Below are 20421 nucleotides of genomic sequence, written 5' to 3' on the forward strand. Positions count from 1 at the left end.
TGGCGTGAACTTCTTGCTGGATATGCATGGGGCAGTCAATAAGTTTTGGATCTTGAGCACTACATGAGAAACTTCCCTCAAATGAAATGCTGCTGTTTCCCCACCTCTCGTAATTCCCACAAACTACACTGCTACCAGGATTGCACTAATTTCCATCTGGCTGACTCGTGTGAGAGTTACCCCTGAAAATCCTTGATCTTAGGTTTCCACACAACCGTTGAAAACATGGTGTATTTAAAATAAAAAACGAGTCAGACCAAACTTTATTTTAAGAAATGTATAGAGCCAGAAGAGTGTTTGGAACTATGTCTAATCCCATTGCACTTTCTATGGAATTATGGAAAGGTGAACCTTGTTTCCTATTTACCTACTTGGTTGCAACCTTCTACGGCCATCAAGTTTCTGCCTGCTTAAGATGGGAGTTAATTAATTTTGTATATATTTTTTAATTTGTAAAACATTATCAGGTGATACAACCATATATGGTCATGTCAAAAAAAAACCCCACTGACCAATGATAGGTCTGGAGGGGGCAGGAAAGGGAGGGGACCCGGGTGGGCGTATACACATGCTTCCCAACCATATTCTGCATGATCGTGCCACTTCGGGGGTTTCACAAAGCCTGAAGAATGTTTCAGGGGTTTCTCAATAGTGAAGAAGTTGAGAAAGGCTGCTTTAGACAATTAATTTGCTTGCAACCATATCTCAAAAGGAGAAAAATAGATTGTTGAGAGGTACTGAAACAGCTCTTCAGCATTCCCACAATAAATGCTGTTATTATATTACTAATCTATTCATGCTTTATAAATATTGTATTACAACTATTACTATTTTAGTAAAGTGCCTGCGTTCTCTTAGTTGTTAGCTCAACTAACAAGAAATCATATAAAGAAAAATCTTATATTCTTACTTTTCTTAGTTCAAAGATGTCAGTAATTTTTTCGTCATTGCTAACATTGTAAGATTCCCCAACTACATATTTTATTAAGTACTGTAGAAACTTCAGTCTTCTCTCTTAATAAAGTGTTTCAAGGTCTTCCTATTATCCAGAAGTAATATGATTCTGGCAGACAAAGCCAATGTTCAGCATAAATCAGTGATAAAGCCGAAAGCCTTGAACAGAAGAGCAGGTATGAAACATTAGGTCTGAATCATATCATAATTTCACCATAAAGGTAAAGGTAAAGGTATCCCCTGTGCAAGCACTGGGTCATGTCTGACCCTTGGGGTGACGCCCTCTAGCGTTTTCATGGCAGACTCTACGGGGTGGTTTGCCAGTGCCTTCTCCAGTCATTACCGTTTACCCCCCAGCAAGCTGGGTACTCATTTTACTGACCTCGGAATGATGGAAGGCTGAGTCAACCTTGAGCTGGCTGCTGGATTGAACTCCCAGCCTCATGGGCAGAGCTTTCAGACTGCATGTGTGCTGCCTTACCACTCTGCACCACAAAAGGCTCTTTAATTTCACCATAAATCAGAGTAATTGGTCAGTTTTGATACACTGGGACAACCCTGTCACTCACACACAAGAAATTATTTAGGGCTCTTGTAATAAGTATGGCAGAAGGGACAGGAGGAATAATGGCGGAGAGGTATTTGTCTGTGTTAGTTTGCTGATGTGAAAATAGGCCAATGCAAATGACTTACCATCAGGGTGTTGGCTTTTGCTTGGCAAGGCATGGTCACCACTAAGGTTCCATCTCTAGGATCCCCTCCCCAAAGGAGAAGTGAGATGCATTAGTTCCTCACCATCACTGGGATCTTCAATACACAATTCAATGCACAGTTTAAATGACAGTCTTGGGGAACTATACCTTTACTTTTATCTACAGGGGTGGGAAGAGGTCTGAGGAAAAATGCTGTGATGGATGTATAGGTGTAGGCAGTTTAACATGAAGAGAGAACAGGTAACTGAACCTTGACAGGGTTGAAGAGGAATGAAATTACAGCCAACTGATTAGAGAAAAAGGACTAAAATTAAGGGCTCTCCTGTGGAGAACGGAGACAAAGAGTAGAAGCTGCTGCAGAGGAGGTTGATTTGGGGGGGGAAAGAGAGAATGACATATTTGGAAGCATCAAGTTTTTAAATGCGTTTTATATTATCCTTAGAATTTGGTTATAAGTACCAGCAGACCTTCTGCAGCAGGAGAGTGTAAGCAATCAAATGGCATGCAAATGTCACATTGCTTGTAGACTGGAATGGAAGCTCAACCATAGTGATTTCCCAGAAGGCCACGACACAGCCCCTCAGGGGACAGGCCAGTGTTAGAGAGATTCGCTTAGAAATCAAGTGCTGGTGAGGTGCAAAAGAACAAAGCCCTGACAGAACATATGGAAACCCCAAATCCCCCAACAACACATGCTGGATCTTGTTTTATCCCTTTAGGAAGGAACGAATGCAAGACAAACTCTATTTGTGGATATTATGTACTCAAGCACTGTATAATATTTGTTTAGGGAGTGTACACAGGAGAGCTGCGTGAGCTAACTACAGGTCCATACCTCAGATATCTGTATACACTGGGGCTGATACAGCAGTGAAAGACCTCAACTGGAATGTGATTCTGGATTGCACCGGCTTATGCCATTTTAAACCAGGTTTCTGCGGATAAACTGAGAATTAAAATTCCCCGGAGTAAAACTACTAGGTTCTTGTACAGGCAGGACAATAGCCAATCTGTATCTGAGCCTACGAAATACCATGTATTGCATATGAACACTAACTTCTCATTTCCAAGAGAACTTTACTCATGAGCTCCCGTCCCAAAAGAACTGAAGACTGTGCAACTGTGGCTGCTCACGCTTCTGTTTCTGCCTTTCTCGTTGCTTCAATAAACCCAAATGCTAAGGAAAAGAACATGGTGTGGGCAGGGATATTCTGCATGAACTGGAGATTTAAACTTACCAGCTCGACGGGTTAAGCAAGGCCAGCCATCCACACAAACAGCTGCCTTGAGGCAGCAAGTTCTGTTTAATGTGCAACTCCAAGGTTGAGCAAATCAGCCTTCCAGTGAACAACAACAGGCCACACAGGACTACTCTCACTGGTACATGAGAGAATATTATATGTGAGAGTGCCATAACAATATACATGGGGAACCACATCAAGTCAGTGAGGGCTAAAAGAAGCCAGAGCAATGCATCAGCCCCTTCCTAAAGACATTAAAAATAAACAGGAGTCGACAATATTTCACAAAGTGGACACCTACCACGCATTTGGGTTTGCTGATTGCCACCAAGCTGGCCAGAAAATCCTCATCGTACAGCTGGCTAAAAACATGGGAGTCGTAGGCCACCACAATGGAAATTTCTTCCATCATTTTGTCAGCAGACTCTCTGTTGGAAGGCCAGCTACGGGCTCAGTATCCAAGGACTGGAAAATTCACTCAGCTCTGTGCCGGTTGCTCCCACCCACCTGAAGAGACTAAGTGGGTGGAGTGTCACCGAAGGAACGGAGGGAGGGGGGGGAACCCACACACACCCACAGCAGCCAACCAGATCAGCTTCTGTGTGCCGCTTTCCTCTGGGAGTCTCTTTGATCTTTGCAGTAAAGTCCAGTTTAAACACCTGTTCATATCTTCAGAACATGTAAAGAACGTTCCTGATGATACTCTTCGGTTTAAAAGTCTTTTACCAAGATGAAATGGAGCAGTGAAGTATCTATTTGAAAATTTCAGTTGGCAATGGAGATTCTTCTTGTATTTCCTATAGTACTGCTACATTCTTTTAAATGCTGTACAAGTAGGAAAGGATTTTCAGTGGAGGAGTCTCAATTCCTTTCAAAGACTTGCTTTAGGGATTTCCACAGAAGGAACAAACAAATTCTGCCATCCTTGGAATGTTTCAGAAGATCTTATCAGACAGTTTTGCTCTGCCAGGGAACTTCTTTCTTTTCTGTTGAAATTATGCAGACATAAAGCAGAAATATAGTGGCTCCATCCGTCTGAGCGATTGCCATCTCAAAACCAGCTCACGTAGCTGTAAGATTACGATGACTGGTTTTCCTCATTAATCCAAAATACAACGTTTGCTTAAAATAAAATGGACATTCTTGTTCAAGAAACAGGAGAGCAGAAATCCAAATGAATCCTCCGGCAGTTTTCAAAATGCAAATGGGTCCTAGTAATTTCAAAAGACTAACTTGCCATCCACTTCACAGCATCTTTATCAATAGCAAGATTTGTGCAAAAAATGGCAGAAACTCTGAAAAAATTGAGTATTCTGACATATAGTTTTATGAGGACTTGCAAAACTTAGTAATAATCCACATCCTCTGAATTCACCATAAAGTAAAAATTCACCATCACACTGAAAAGCAATCTTCTTGGATTAACAAAGAACAAAAAAAATGCAAACTAATGCTCTCGTCTTACATACATTACATATTTTGCCTTTTTCTATAACGTTTTGTTTCAGCAGTAGAAGATCCAATATGTACGATATGACAGAAACATGCATTTATCACATATGAGGTTACATTTTTAAAAAATCCTTTGGCATTTCCTAGTGCAAGCTGTTGTTCCTACATTATCACATGCTTGCTTTTTCAGAATAAAACACAGTATCATCAACTTTCCGATTCTCCTTGCCCTATTTTCTTTGTGGGTCTCACTCTCTAGAAGATTGCATTTATATTTTCAACAGCGACACGTCCGTTGAACAGAGAAGCTGGTCACAGCCGCGGCATTTGAGAAGGGGGAAAAAGTCCGCTTTCGTAAGGGAGGGGGTAAAATGACATATTGCTAGGAAACAACAGAGAATTTTAATAGGCTTAAGGCAGGCAAAATGCAAAGCTTGTTCTAATCCTTGTGATTAGAACAGCTTCTGAACAAATATGCAGGTTAAATATAACCCCCAAAGTGTGAAGAGAAACCCATTTTGGACTGAAACTTGCACAAACACAGTTTTGCTGCTTTTCCCAGCAGAGGTAGCTCAGCTCTAAGGAGTAAACACAACAAGCCATTCTTCTTGGACGTCGTCCGTGGATAAAATTCCTACCTCATATTGTAAAGCCTCCTCTCTATTTTTCTAAAGACTTTATCAGATCCAGGGAACCTCTTCAATAAACACTTCCCCCTGCACTCTGGCTTCGACTTCCTTGTTTAAAAAAAATAATGGGGCTATAAGTGAAAGCAGCTTTGCAGCTTTCTCTGTCTGTGCGAGACTCTGCCCTGGGCAGGAGATAATGGGCTTGTGTGAGGTGAACAGACAAAGGCACCTGTTGTAGGAGGAGGTAAGGAACGGGGCTTCCCATGAGCCCACACTTCCTGCCAGGAGGGATGCAATTACATTTAAGCAGTGCTGCAGCAACCTTCAGGTCTCTGTTTCGGTTAAAAGGATACTTTGGTTTGGGACTGAGGTAAAGAAGAGAGGTAAAAATGCCAGATCCCCTGCCCCGGAAGGGGGGGGGGGATGTCTGTCAAAAAATCCAAGTCTTGTGAATCATATAAGTCATTAGGAATCAGGGTTTAGCATAATCTTCCTTCCAGTGGCCCTCTGGCTAGATGAACTTGAATAGGCTTTTGTGAATTTAAAGCTGACACCATTTGCCCATTTGTACTTTTTGACCAGCGATTGTGTTCACTAACAGAGAAAACCAGGAAACAGAACGTTGATACAGGAAACCACTGTCTTCTTGCCCGCAGCTGTTATTCTCCACTCCCATGTTATTTATTATTATTTTATTATTTATTCACATTTATATACCACCCTCCCCGAAGGCTCAGGACGAGAGTAATCCTAAGCAAGTCTAATTAGAATACTGCCAAGGTTTATTGGGGGGGGGGCTTACTCCTAGGAAAATACATTGTTAATCACCTATCTATACACCCTCCAGCCAGCTTACTAAATTGTGGCCCCCTAGGAGAGAAAGCAGGAGGTAGGAATAATTACATACTTGAATATTTTGGAGAGGTAGATCCCAGAAATTCCCTGTCCCAATTCTATCACCAACAGTAATATTTTACAACTCTGGGCAGGGAGGACGTGATGTTTGTAAAAGCTGCATTCCAGGGTGATTTTATCTTCTTTTCTGAGCATATGCAGACACCCCTCTAAATATTTAAAACTTTTATCTGCGCAATAACTTATTATAGGGAGAGGCGGGAAATAAATCTAATAATAATAATAATAATAATAATAAATAATTCAAGTAGGTAGCTATGTTGGTCTGAAGCAACACCTCCAACAAAGTTTAATTCTCCGTACAAGCTTTCATGAGCATGCACACACCGTCAGATGCTCCAAATTAAACTCTGTAGCGCTTAAAGGTGCTACTGGGCTCAAATTTTGTTCTGTTACTGAATGCATGACTACTATTTATTTAAAACATTTAAATGCTGCCTTTCCAATCAATTCAGGGACCTCACGATGGTGAACATTAATACTAAAAATTTAAAACATTAAAAAGAATTTAAGGAAGCATTTGAGGAAGATCTACACCCCTCCCCTCCTTTGGCGTTAAGCAACAACGAAGCCATCTTAACCCTCCTTCCTGAGTCATCTTAAACCTCCTTCCTCCCCCCTCTAGAGGCAGGGTTGGGTGGGGTAATATTCTGCCATGTTTCTCATCTTTATTATGACTTATGTTTTGAGTTTTATTGTCTTTTTAATGGGGGTTTTAATAGATTTTTTATGGGACATCTGTGACCAACCAGGAGCCGGCTCCAGGAGTGGCGGGGAATAATAACAACAACAACAACAACAACAACAACAACAACACAGGTATGTAAGAGGCCGGAAAGGAGCACTCGGCTGCTGTCTATGGAACAAGCATGGCCACAGCTTTATTATAACCCCAAGCAGGATCAGGAAGCAGCTTGAGAGGAGCTGCCCTCCAGTGGTTAGAAAGCCGATAGGAAACACCTCTCCCAGTGGCCAACCAACCCATGCAGTCAAGGTGCACACTTTATTTTTTTATTTTAGATTTTTATACCGTCCTTCCATATGGCTCTGGACGGTTTACGTATAACATCATATAACACAGAACATGATTACTTGAGCTGCAGGGAGCACATTGTACATGTGCCCAGCTGGGACCAACCCAGGGGGATGGCAGACAGTTGGTACCAGCAGGCACGAGCCTCTAAATGGTCACCCTCTGCCACCAGGAAATGTAAGCACACCAGGCTGCCCCAAGGGGGTGGGCCCTGTTCAGTATCCACACAGCCTCTTATGGAGGTCCCCAAGATGGGCAAGTCTGGTGCACAGACTCAGACTGGGCTGGCCACAAAAACAGCCCCACCCATGCCCAAGCTGCCAGTTGTGGCAAAACACAAAGCCACAAGGCAATTAGGCTAGCATTATCCAACTAACCGTAACACCAACCCTAAGATGCAGGAATCCAAAACCAGAAATAAAAAAGTGGAGAAGGGCAGGGGGAAGCTAGACTGCCAGACCACAAGGGCATGGCCCTCCCCATCTCTCCCAGTGTGGCACGGGGCTGGCCAGACCGGATGTGTGGCCCTGCCCAGCCCACATTGGGCTCTGACACATCCAGTAGGACCTCATCCTTTTCTGGCCCCACACCCCACAGTTGCAATGAAGTGACCAGTGGTTATTGCTGGGCTGTATTTATATATGACAGAAGCTTAACAGACATAGATAATGGACACTGTGTGGACTGTATGGACCAGATAAAATAAATGGAGGCCTCTAAATTCTCAAAAACAAGCCATGATCAAGGCAAACCTTAATCATGTCACAGCTTACACTTTCTGCATCCACATCATTTTCCTCAAGCTAAGAAGGGAGCATTGAGGCACTATTATGTTCAAAGGATTTGATTTTATCCAAGGCTCCGCATAAAGCTTTTAGGTGTTTTTTGTTTACTAGGGGCCAAGCCTGTTGCCTTCAGGAATACAACGGGTGCAAGACTGGGGGGGTGGTGGAGTGGAAGAACTCTGTGGATGGCCTCTCCCTCTCTCCATGACCTGGAAAGGCTGCAGGCTGGAGGCCCCGGGAGGGGAACTCACTGGCAGGGGCAGCTCTCACGCAGCAGGGATTTGCAGCCTCCGAGCCTCAGAGGGAAGTGGAAGGAGGAAAGGGTGATCAGGGATGGAGGACGGAAGATGATTGTCTGGCCACTGGACAGACAGGCAAGCCAGTTGGAGGAAGAGGCTCTCAGGGGCGGGACAGCCACCCTGATTGGGTCTTAAGCGCTGAGTGGCACAAGCCATGAGACACACTCCTCCTCCAAGGCCTAACCAGAAATATATAGTGGAACAGATAATTATAAAATACTGGTATTTTTTATTTATTTATTTATTTTTATTAATTTATTAAACTTTTATACCGCTGATCCCTTAGACTCATGGCGGTTTACAAGATAAAAATTGCAATAAAACCCATAGTTAAAACCATTAAAACCAATCCACAATATCAATGTTATCAACATTAGGCAACAGGCGAGCACTAACTAACCCCACTAACCCCCCCCCCAAAAAAAAACCAACCCACATTAGCCGAGGGACATCAGATTGCTAATACTATAATACTGTAATATGGGATTGAGGCAATTGGATCATTCAGATGAACCCAGGGAGCCCAGATCTAATGTCAGGACCACCCGCTCTGGCCTCAACCACATGCCTGGCAGAAGAGCTCCATCTTGCAGGCCCTGCGGAAAGCTGCTAACTCCGGCATATAACTACACCATGTTTTAGAAACTCTATGGTGCACCCTCATTAGGCCTATAGACATTTCCCTTTTTGTTAACCTTTTTTTGGTCGCTAGACACTTGTTTTTTATCCTTTTTGTTGTGTACATCCCTACCACCAGGCACTGTTGATGGTATCCGCAGCTTTTCTGAGATCTGCTGGAAGCACGAGACAGATCGGCATATCATCTGCCCCATGCTGTCAACGGCCCAACTAATCACTTTCGACTTGCCTTTCAACTAAATACTGCTACCATTTTACATTAGCATAATATAATGATCCTACATTAGGAGCCCAAGGGGCTAATTCATGGTGTATTTCCTTTACTCTGAACTTTTATCTATGATCTCAAGAGTCTGAATTTAATCAGGCAATTTTTTTTACAGCCCTAAAATAACCATTAGTTCTCCGCTTGACATGATGTCATTTTCTACAGATCTGTCAAGGAAGGATGTGGGTTTTTGGGCAACTGCCAATGAGATTCTTGGATTAAGGCAAAGGTAGGACTTCAGAGGGAACAATGCATGCTCCATTGATCTGAAGTTTTCACACCAATGGCTTTGTGGCTGTGTAGGAAAGAATGACAAGTCCTCATTACATCGAGAAGGGATTGTAAAAATACTTATCAAACCAAAACCTACGTCAAAGTGTCTTTAAAGATAACCAAATAACACACTGGGTGGAAGGCAAAAAGTAAATTTCAATTAGACTTCATGGGACTGGGTCTACATGCCACAGATTGGTGGAAGAATAAACAACATATAGGTCATTAAGATAAGATGAGACACATACATTTTTAAGCCATCAAGGCAGTATTTCATAGCCCGCAATGCAAATATTTGTTCTGTGCTTTCTCTCAGGGTTTTGGCTCAAACCAGTTTTGCCAGTTTCCGTAGCACTTCAAACTCAACCACGGAAAAGGCAGAAACAGTCCCAAAAGCATACAGTAGACTTGTGTCCATAGCTTTCTGTTTCGGACCCCCTTTAGATTGTATTCCCAACAAGAACGCACAGGAGGAATGTTGCTGAAATGATATTAAAAGCGTTTTAAGATTCCATGATTGTTCCAGCAAGTGAAAGGAAGCATCTACTTTCCTATGTGGTCATGCCGCTTTTCAGAACACACACACACACACAAAGGCAATACAAAACCCTCCTAGATGAGGTTGATTAGACAGGAGTCCCCAATCTTTTTGAGTTTGCAGGCACCTTTGAAATTCTGACATGGGATGGTGGGTGCACTACAAAATGGCTGCCACAGCAGGCGGGACCAAGCACAGGAAGTGCACTTATGCATAACTGTAACAGTAATGCTTTTAACAAGACAAATTAACATAAAATGAACATACGAGTATTTTCTTGTTTACACGCAGCTTTCCTCCAGTCGGGCAGTGAATATCCCTGTGTCCTGGTGGCAGTAGCTGCCAAAACAGCTTATAAAAACTTGCACAGCAAATCATGTTTCCAGCAGTCAGTCAGAAACCCAGCTGGGCAAATGTCCCACGATGCCCTTCCCACTTCCTAAAAACACTTAACAGGCACCAGAAAAGCTGTTGGTGGGCTCTGCAGCACTCCAGGTCTCCACGACACTAGCGTCCCTACATAATTAAAGAACTATTGCTATTATTGATCCCCAGCCCATGTGAAATTCTCCTGGCCTTTATCAGGGCCTGAGCCTTTTTGGCTCTGGCCCCCACATGGTGGAATGAGCTCCTGGAAGAGATACAGGCCCTGCCGGAGCTAATGCAGTTCCACAGGACCTGTAAGATGGAGTTCTTCTGTCAGGCTTTTGGTAGAGACCAGGCCAAGTGGATATCTCAGGCTCCACCCCTGACATTTTCCAATTATGCAACATTTGCATCCCCCTGGGAATGGAAGGTGGGGGAGATTGTATGGGAGATGGGATGGGGGGGATTTCTGTTTATGTTTTTAGTATATTGTATGTAGGTCTTTCTAATTTTAACTCTCTATTTTAAATCTGTTGTTAGTCGCTGCAAACTGGCTGGGCTAAGAGTGATGGCTTATAAATATATATAATAAATAATTTGGTTATGAGGGAGCCTGTCATCCTGGATACAATGAACATACTTTTAAGTTAGATGAATAGTTTTAGCTGGTTTTAAGTACTGCACTTTCATAGCTGTATGATGCAATTTAACATACTTTTGCAATAACACCCTGATGCTGTATGATACGGCCCAGTCTCATCACATTTCAGAAGCTAAGTTGGATGAGTACTTGTATGGGAGACCACCGAGGAAGGCTTTACAGATGAAGGCAATGGTAAACCACCGCTGCTTCTCATCTGCCTTGCTAGCCCCTTGCTGGGATTGCAATCAGTTGGTTGAAGAACTTGACAGCACATCTATACACGCACCCCATGTTCTGTAATAAATTCTCCCTCTTCTTTCAGTTCTCCCTGGGCCTTCGGGGAGGGCGGTATATAAATATGATGATGATGATGATATGAAAATTAATTGTGATAAGAATAGAAATTATAAACATTCACTTTGCTTGTGATAACAATAAGGAGGCGACTTCTCAGAGTCTCTTTTTCCAAGTAGAGAATGGAAAGCCTTTTGCAGCACCCATAGAGACTGATCTCATTCCACTCTGGGGAGGGTGAGATCTCTGTTACACCTGTAATTAAGGAAGGCTTGCTTGCTCGGCTGGAAACCAGACCATAAAATAGATGATCATACAACATTGCTTTAATGGCTATTAAAGCACAGGAAAAAGTTAGATCGATTTTCTCTATATTTCAGCATGCTAGAAATAACTCAAAAACTGCAAGCAGGGGAACACACATGGATGTCTCTTAAAAGTTCATATGTATTTTCAGGAGGTCAACAGTTCAACTTAATCTTGTCTCCGAGACAGTTCTAATGTCAGCAACACTGGACAGGAAGGACACATTTCCTTGACTGTACTAAACTTTTGTGTTATTTTCTTCATGAAAGCATTAACCCTTTAGAAAGACACGCAGAGTGTAAACTCCTATCTCTCAGACAATGGGACAAGGGGTGAGGGGTGCGGTCATGGAAGAAGATGTATAAAAGGGGAAGCTGCTTGTACAAACTTTGAGCTGGCTTTCTTGACATGCTCCCATATTAAAGCTTTTAATATGTTATAGAACTTTGTGTGCAACCCTTTGTTTTAATTTTGATAAGTGGAGTTTAGATACTCCTTTTGGAGTGGGGCCCTTTGGCACAGGGACCCCCTGTATAACGACTTCATTTGCAAAAACTGCAAAGGCACCTCTGTGTGTACATCTGCTGTGTAAATACGCAGGGAAGGTGTTTGCAAGTCAAAATAGCTGGCAAAACAAGATAAAGGTAAGGAAAATTCACAGTACAAACTCCCTGCATGTGCTTTCACAAATCTATAACATTTTAAGGAGAATGTTATTTTAGATGCTGAATACCATAGAGTAGCGATCCCCAACCTGTGGGCTGCGGACCACATGTGGTCCTTCGACTAATTGGAGGTGGGCCCCGAAGGACGCCTCCCCCCCCCCCCGGCCCTTTACAACACACTTCGGGTGTCATTGTCTCCCATCACTCCCAGATGGGACTATCTCGTTGCAGAGAAACAAGCTCAGGGTTCCCATTGATTTGTCATTGTCAGGAGTTAAAATTTCCATGAAAATAAAATGTTCCTTATGTTCACTGTTGTGGCATGTCTGTATCTTATTTTGAAGGGATGTTTAAACATTACCATAGTGATCAGAGAGCATTAGGACAGTGGTTGAGAGTAGACGAGTAAACTACCCCCCCCCACCGGGCCTCAGTAAAAGGCGTTGAGTGGTCCCCGGTGATAAAAAGATAGGGGACCACTGCCATAGAGGAAGTGACAGCAGAGGAGAAGGAAATAAATTTCTAGAAAGCTGATCACTCTTTAACTATATTCCTTTAGACATTCATCTGTGAAACATTTTACGCATACTTGGTGTATGTTTTACATGTAGTTTGTGCATGTGTAAACAAGATATTAGAGCCCCTTGTGGCACAGAGTGGTAAGGCAGCAGAAATGTTGTCTGAAAGCTCTGTCCATGAGGCTGAGAGTTCAATCCCAGCAGCCGGCTCAAGGTTGACTCAGCCTTCCATCCTTCCAGTGTCGGGAAAATGAGTACCCAGCTTACTGGGGGGTAAAATGGTAATGACTGGGGAAGGGAATGGCAAACCACCCCGTATTGAGTCTGCCATGAAAACACTAGAGGGCGTCATCCCAAGGGTCAGACATGACCCGGTGCTTGCACTTAAAGCAAGATAATGGCCTTTACCTTTAAGCAAGATAATGGCACATGGAATATTTTCCTACTTTGTCTCACTATTCAGTCCTTAAATATAAACATATATAAAATCCACATTGCTCAGAGCTTTCTGAGTATAAAACAGTTTGGAGGGGAAAGGATACTGCAAAAGACTTCTTTAATCCCACGGCAAATTAATTCAAAAGTTTGTATTCACCCAGACTGCTACTCTGAACAATGTTGATTAAGGCTCAAACTGGACATGGCAGAAGCCATGACTGAATTCATGTCAGATATTATCTTCCCGGTCATATACATAGCAAACAGCACACACTGGCTTAGCTTTACATGCTAGGCAACTCTCTTGGGGCGTTACTGGGTAGAACCTGTCAGAGTACTTAACCCTTTAAGTCCTGAACTATTTCCAATCAGCCATACATCAGTCTACCACAGAAAATCCCTCTTGTCTTTCAATGGTTTCCATTTGTTTCCCAATAGCACAAATCAAGGTGTATAACGAGATTTAGCAAAAGACTTCTCTCAGCAAAGATACATGGGGACCAGGGGAAACACAAGATAGGCGATCTCCTTCGGGGCACTCTAACTGCTGAAGGTTAACAAAGTCTTCCTATGTCCCATCCCTATCTGAAGGGCTCAGGCCAAAGAGGCGAGTTATGGCTTCCACAAGTAGAAAGTAGGGTTCATTGTGAAAAACTTTCCCACCATGAAATGATGACCAGCAAAACTGGTTTTCCTTGATCATCCTGTTTGGCATTCTACACAGTTTAGGATGAGGTTAAAAACTGCCCTCTTGCTGGAGGTATTTTTGAAGTCCTTGGTTTACTACATGTTGATTTAAGGCAAGATGGAGATTTTGTCTCTTTGGATTCCAGAAGATGGAGTTTTTAAAGTAAAAAGTGGGTATTTCTCCATCGCAGGGGGGCGCTTACTGCACCGGCACTGCCGCAACAGGCTGCTGCTAGGTGCTTGCAACAGGGCAAGACTGCTTCTTGTGTGCAGCACCGCGGAGCTGGCCAGGACATTTTTTGTCCCTTCTGGGATGCCATAGTCAGAGCCGAGCCTTGACAGCCCAACTCTTCCCCTGCAGCACGGGCTTGCCCGACTGAGGCCCTGCTGCCACCTGGGGCAAGAAAGGGAACACAGATTATATCCAGACAAGCAGTAATGCAGGGCTAATTTATGGTATGGAAAGGTCATGTAGAAAATGGAAACCACTCCCTCCTCACTTCAACCCACTCAGTTGTGAAAGAACTTTCCTCACAGATCAACTTATTTGCCAGAAGTGAGCTGGGCTTGGGGACAGTGCCTGGAATTATACAGACAGAGAGGGTAGGTCAACTCCTCTTGCTAACGCACTCATTTTTATACTACAACTAGCAAGAAAGCCCATTGCAACCAGGAATGCAATGGGCGCTAGGACCCAGGGGACACCAGGAGGTGCTTTTTTTTTCTGCTGCTTGGAGCTGGGAAAGGCTCCTACAGGGTTTTTTTTTTCTGCTAGCTCTCGTGGGCTTGGAGCTCCTACAGGGTTTTTCTTTCCTGCTGCTTGGAGCTGGGAAAGGCTCCTACAGGGTTTTGTTTTCTGCTGCTTGGATCTGCGAAAGGCTCCTACAGGGTTTTTTTTTCTGCTGCTTGGAGCTGTGAAAGGCTCCTGCAGGGTTTTTTTTTTCTGCTAGCTCTCGTGGGCGTGCCGGCTTGGAGCACCTACAGGGGTTTTTTTTCCTGCTGCTTGGAGCTGGGAAAGGCTCCTTCAGGGTTTTGTTTTCTGCTGCTTGGATCTGCGAAAGGCTCCTACAGGGTTTTTTTTTTCTGCTGCTTGGAGCTGCGAAAGGCTCCTACAGGGTTAATTTTTTTCTGCTGTCTCTCGTCGGCGCGGCGGCTTGGAGCTCCTACAGGGTTTTTTCTTTTCTGCTGCCTCTCGTCGCGCTAGCGGCGAAAGGCTCCTCCGGGGGTGTTTCTTTTTTTTCTGCAGCTTCTCGGCAGCTGGAGTCTTGTGTTGTGTTTGCGGCGGGGGCTTCCTTGGGGCCGGCCTGACGCGGTGAGAGACGCGCGGCTCGCAGTTGCTGGGGCTGGGAATCGGAGGGACCAATCGGCAGGCGCTTCGCGCCTGCCGTTTGGTCCCTCCGGTTGTCTGTCATGAGGAAGGGTCCAATCCGGACCCTTCCTCATCCCGGACACATCCCGCCCCAGAACCCCTTACTGTTTTATTTAGTCCGTGGCGCCCGCGGCGCCACGGGCGGTGTACAGATTTAGTCCGTGGCGCCCGCGGCGCCACGGGCGGTGTACAGATAAGATACTCATCCCTGTTTTACATACGAATAAGGGCAGAAACATGAACAAATGTGTTTGTCACCATCATGGTTATTTTGACCCTAAGGATTTACTCATCCCAGTTCCCCAAGGACTTTCCAGGATTCTATTCAATAATAAATCATATATGCCAGAAAGCTGGGATGAGGCAAGAAAACATCTTATCACACCCGGTTTCCCCATGCAGATCTGTTAAGGAAATGTTTCTTTACTCAGGGTAATACTTCTGCAAGCTAATTAGTGCCCTATAGCTCCCACAGTGTATTGAGTATGCTGCAACACAGATCTGGTTCTTTGCAAGTAAATTGGTACAAACACATTACAAAGTGCATTGGAAAAGGTAAGTGTCCCCTTCACAAATTAGGTATTTGGCAATATTCCCACTGATTGAGATAAGAATACTGTGGATTAAGGGGTCTGGATGTCATCATGCGTGGCCAAGGAAACAAAGGAAGGACATATCCAGGTAACAGTGTCTGTTTGCTATTTTCTTCATAGAAATTCCCTTCACTGAATAGGCAAGTGAGTTAAGATAGAGCACAACACAGTACTACTACTACTACTACTAGTAGTAGTAGTAGTAGTAGTAGTAGGGTTATTTATATATGTTTTTCTCTACTTGAAGGAGTATCAAAGTGGCTTACAATCTCCTTCCCAACCTCTCTGCACAGCAGTCACCTTGTGAGGTAGGTGGGGCTAGAGAGTTCTGAGAGAACTGTGACTGGCCCAAGGTTACCCAAGCAGGCTTCATGTGCAGGAATGGGCAATCAAACCCTGTTCTTCAGACTAGAGTCCTCTGTTCTTAACCACTGTACCGCGGTAACTCTGCTGTACACATACAGAACTTTTTTAAAAATTGTATTTCCCAATTTATTTAATCTAGTAAAGGCCGAACTGTGCCATTTAAACACAAGAATGCTGGTACAGCTTTAAGTCTGAAAAAGTAACATAAAAAATATTCTACCTCCCACCACCACCCAGCAATACCCATGCCCACCACTACCCAGCACTGAAATCTCCCAGTGCAAAAAATTAACTTCCATCCATTCAGGAAACCCTTCCAGGGCCATCAAGAAACCCCAGAGTTTCACAAAACCCTGATTGAAAAAGCCTGATCTAGAGCAATTTTTTTTTTAGTTATTCACTTTGGCTCATACCACTGTGCTACTTTTCTGTTCACCTGTGATTCCAGACCACTTATGAACAATACTTCCTTATCCAAATCCCATGGTAATGCTATAGAACCTAGTCTGAACCAACGCCTGGAAGCTGTAGCTGAATTACTAAAGGTAAACAAACTGAAACTCAATCTTGACAAGATAAGGGTGGTGCTAAGGCCCTGAAGGACATAGGACTCCCGACTTTTGATAAGGTCCAATTGTCTCTCATTGATTTGATTAAGGGACATACGATCCAAGACCCAGACTTACACCTAGAGCAGCAAGCTCCTACCAAACCTTCTTAACACAAAAGATGACGCTTAACCTTGACTCAGCTGATCTGGCCAGATGGATCCATGCTATGGTTACCTTGCAACAAGGATACCGTAACACAGTCTACATGGGTCAGCCCTTCAATACAACTCAGAAACTCCAGTTCATACAAAATGTGATACCCTGGCTACAAGAAGGTGTCAAGCAAAATCTGCATATTATTCCCTTCCTTCAGGTTGTTTACCAAGCAGGTATTGGGCTCAATTCAAAGTTCAAGCACCTACAAAACCCTTAATGGCACAGGACCCTTGCCTCTCTTGCTACGCTATACTGCAAAAGTTTCATTCATCAGAGGAAAGACTTCTGAAGGTTCCACTCTGCAAACATGTACCATTGGCAAGTGCCCATTAAGAGAATTCTCTGTGGTAGCTCCCACTTTATGCAATGGCCAACATGAAGCTATAAGGAAGACCCTCATGCTTCTATTGTTTCACAAAACGTATAAAACATAATAGTTCCTGGAGGGCATTCTTGTAGAGGAGTAGATTAGCTTGGGTGATAACCTCTATTAGAGATAATGTGTTTTTTCTTCCACTCCTTCAGTCTGGGTCTGACTGTATCATGTTGTTTTATTGGGAATCTGTCATTAGCCCCAAATGTCATAATATGTTGTACTCAACTTACTGACTGACTAAACAGCTTTACTACAAATCTTTGCTTTTCAATTACAATATCGTTATCTTTCAAATCTGGTATCATTATCAAAGTACTAGCAGCAAAGCCCATTTATAAAAAATGGGCTTTGAAAGGAGAGAAGGGACAAGGAAAAGCCCCCCCCCCCCAAAGTTTACCTTAGGAGGTCTTGGGCAGTAGAGAGCGGCAGGTGGGGGTAAGGGGGAGGAAAGTGCCTTCCTGCCGGGCACACAGGAGGAGAGCCGGGTGCCGGAGAGTGCCCGTTGACCCCGGAAAGCTGGCGCTGCATGTGTGATGGGGTACAAGGCCTTCCCAGGCCAAGACGCTGCAGGCACCCCCCCACCACCCGCCCGGCGCACCGGCAGACAGCCTCCCCTTGGGATGGGAAGGCCTGGCGCTGCCTCGCAGACATGGTGCCAGGGCTTCCTGGGGCAAAAGAACGCAGCAGGCCCTCCCCCACTGGGTGCACCGGCGGAGAGCGTCCCCCTGGCCCAGGAAGGGGCCCGTCTCCGCCACCCCCCCCCCCGCTGCCACGTCCCGGGTGCTTCCCAGAGGCCTGGAAAGCACACCAGGGTCCTCTGTGATGCCCTGGGTATGCTTTCCAGGCTGCAGGGAAGTGCTCCCTCTCCCCCCCCCCACAGCCCAAGCGCTTCCCCTCTTACCTGGGGCCCGGAGCAGCGGAGTCACAGACATGTCTGGCTCTAACAGCCAGGCACATCTGTGAGGCAAGGGGTGAGAGCTCAATGAGGGAGGGCGGGAGCTGTAGGGGCAGGGCCAATCAGGGTGCAGCCAGCTGCACACTGACTGGCTGTATTCCAACTCAGACAAGGAAGGTGGGAGCTGTAGGGGCAGGGCCAATCAGGGTGCAGCTAGCACTCTGAGAGAGGCCAGACCGTTTGTCCCCCAAGGCTGTTTCACAATTATTTATAGGCACCAAATGGATAAGATTTCTGCTCACCTTGGTTTTTAAACATCTGTAATTATTTCATTTTTATTATCTTTCTTTTTTTGATGTTTTTAGTTCTCAATCTTGAATCTTTATGCTGTTGGTTTTACTGGTTTATTTTATACTAGTAGAAAAGCCCATTTATAAAAATGGGCGTAAAAAGGGGCATAGGGCGAGTGCGTCCTACCTGCGATGTTGGGAGGAAGCTCCTGGGGGCAGGCAGTGAAGACGCGCGGCTTGGAGGGAGGGGCAGGCGTTGGGGAAGGGAAGGGAAGGATGTATGCTGGGGAGTCCGGGCATGCGTGGTGGAGCAGGGGGGCGGGGTGTTTGGGGGGCGTCAGCATGAGCAACCAGGCATGCGCGTGAGTCCGCGCATGCCTGGTTCATTTGGCTGGCGTACCGGGCTGCGCGCAGGGCGCGCAGGTCGCAGCGCGTATGCAAGGGCCCAGGGAAGAGAGGGACAGGGAGCAGGAGGACCAGCGGAAGGTGAGTGCGATCTGGGAGCGGGACTCTGGCGGGGGAATCTGGGAGCGGGACTCTGGCCGCTGTGCGCGGCTCGCAGTTGCTGGGAATCAGAGAGACCAATCGGCAGGCGCAAAGCGCCTGCCGATTGGTCTCTCCGATTGTCTGTCATGAGGAAGGGTCCAATCCGGACCCTTCCTCATCCCGGACACGTGTTGATGATAGTTTTACTGAATTTTTATTGTTTTAGTGGCCTACTATTTGAATGGGTACATTGTTTTATTTCTTCTTTTTGTTATCTCCTTTAAGCACCTAAGACATAAACAGCTGCATACTTTTGTTAAGAGAACAGTGATTCTGCAGGAAAATAGTTAGATTTGAGTCCAGTAGCATCTTAGAGACCAGCAAAATGTTCAGGCTTTCAGAGTCAAAGATCCCTTTCACCATACACAGGATTAAGATCAGTATTCCAGTAGCAAATACAAGGATAATTTCAGCAGTCAGTTGTTTAGAAGGCTTGGAGTTTATGTGGTCTTTATTAATATTTCTCAGATAGTAAAGAAAGAATAAAATAAAGATTTAAGCTTGGACAGTTCATAAAAAAGAATAAAACTATATTTTATTGGACATGCATGAGATAGTTTACTTGAATTTCCTGTATATCGCAGAAATGGCAGCTACCTGTACAGGAAATCTGTCTGGAGTGTTGGGCTATTCGCTGTTTTTAAATCTGACAGTCTTTCTGATTACAGTGTTAAGCCTTTATTATTTCTTTCCAAATACTGCTATTATGGAGTATTACTATTTAGCAGAGCAGAAGGCACGTTGGATGGCTATCAGCCGATCTTTTAAGGAGGAAAAATGCTCACTTTGGAACAGAAGCATGAATTTTGGGGCATAAGTAGAGTTTGCCATGGTGATCAAAACACGTTACAGGGACAATGGGTGAATTCCATATAAAGTGCCATTTAATTTGCTTAATTTGAACACTGGGCCATCTATCCGGAATATGTATGAGACAGCTGCTAGACCAGTGGTTTTTCCAAAAGATATGCAAATGGCTGCTAGAAGTACAGTAAATTCAAATGTTGTGGTTACAAAGTAAGTCATCAATGAAACCAACTGAGCTGCCCTTCCAACAGTCAATTTCTGCTCGTTTGGAAAGCTTGACCCCTAAGTGACTCTATTGCACATATTAAGGAGAAAACTTAATTTGTGAACATATAAGCTATTGGAATTCAGTCAAACGTACTGGTCTGCTACTTGACAACAATTGACATTTTTATATTGAACGTTTTCCATGTTGAACATCTTCTGTAGCAGTACTAACTGCATGCTAATCATATGCATCCCGAAGCACTTATTTTCCAATCATTTTTAATTAATTTCTTTATAGCTTCAGGTTCCCAATTTAATTAAGAGTAACATTGCTCCTTAATCAAAGGGAAACAAAATTAATGCAGGAAACAAAATTATGATATTTGACCACGCAGCATATCATCCATATAATGCTAACAGCATTCTGGTTGTGGGATTTACCAATGCAAAAAGAATAAAAATGTCAGTGTTCCAATTGATACTGTCCTGGTATACAAATGATCAATGTACCCTGGAATTCCGCAAATGCAGTGTATTTTCAGGAAATGA

At 44.2% G+C, this 20421-nt stretch overlaps 1 protein-coding gene across 7 annotated transcripts in view; it reads right to left on the bottom strand.

Moving 5' to 3' along the window:
• RABGAP1L (RAB GTPase activating protein 1 like) overlaps window positions 1–20421 on the bottom strand; it is a 218735-nt gene that overhangs the window by 32535 nt on the left and 165779 nt on the right. The window contains exon 1 of one of the 7 annotated variants that reach the window (XM_077332524.1): window positions 3210–4722. The exons of 5 other annotated variants lie outside the window; for them this stretch is intronic. In XM_077332524.1, the coding sequence (XP_077188639.1) occupies window positions 3210–3320 (111 nt within the window). In that variant the 5' untranslated portion in view covers window positions 3321–4722. Of the gene's footprint in view, window positions 1–3209; window positions 5285–20421 lie in introns of those variants that run through there. One more of the 7 variants, XM_077332527.1, reaches the window with a different exon arrangement.

Source organism: Paroedura picta, chromosome 4 (assembly GCF_049243985.1).
Source record: "Paroedura picta isolate Pp20150507F chromosome 4, Ppicta_v3.0, whole genome shotgun sequence".
NCBI classification, from domain to species: Eukaryota; Metazoa; Chordata; class Lepidosauria; order Squamata; family Gekkonidae; genus Paroedura; species Paroedura picta.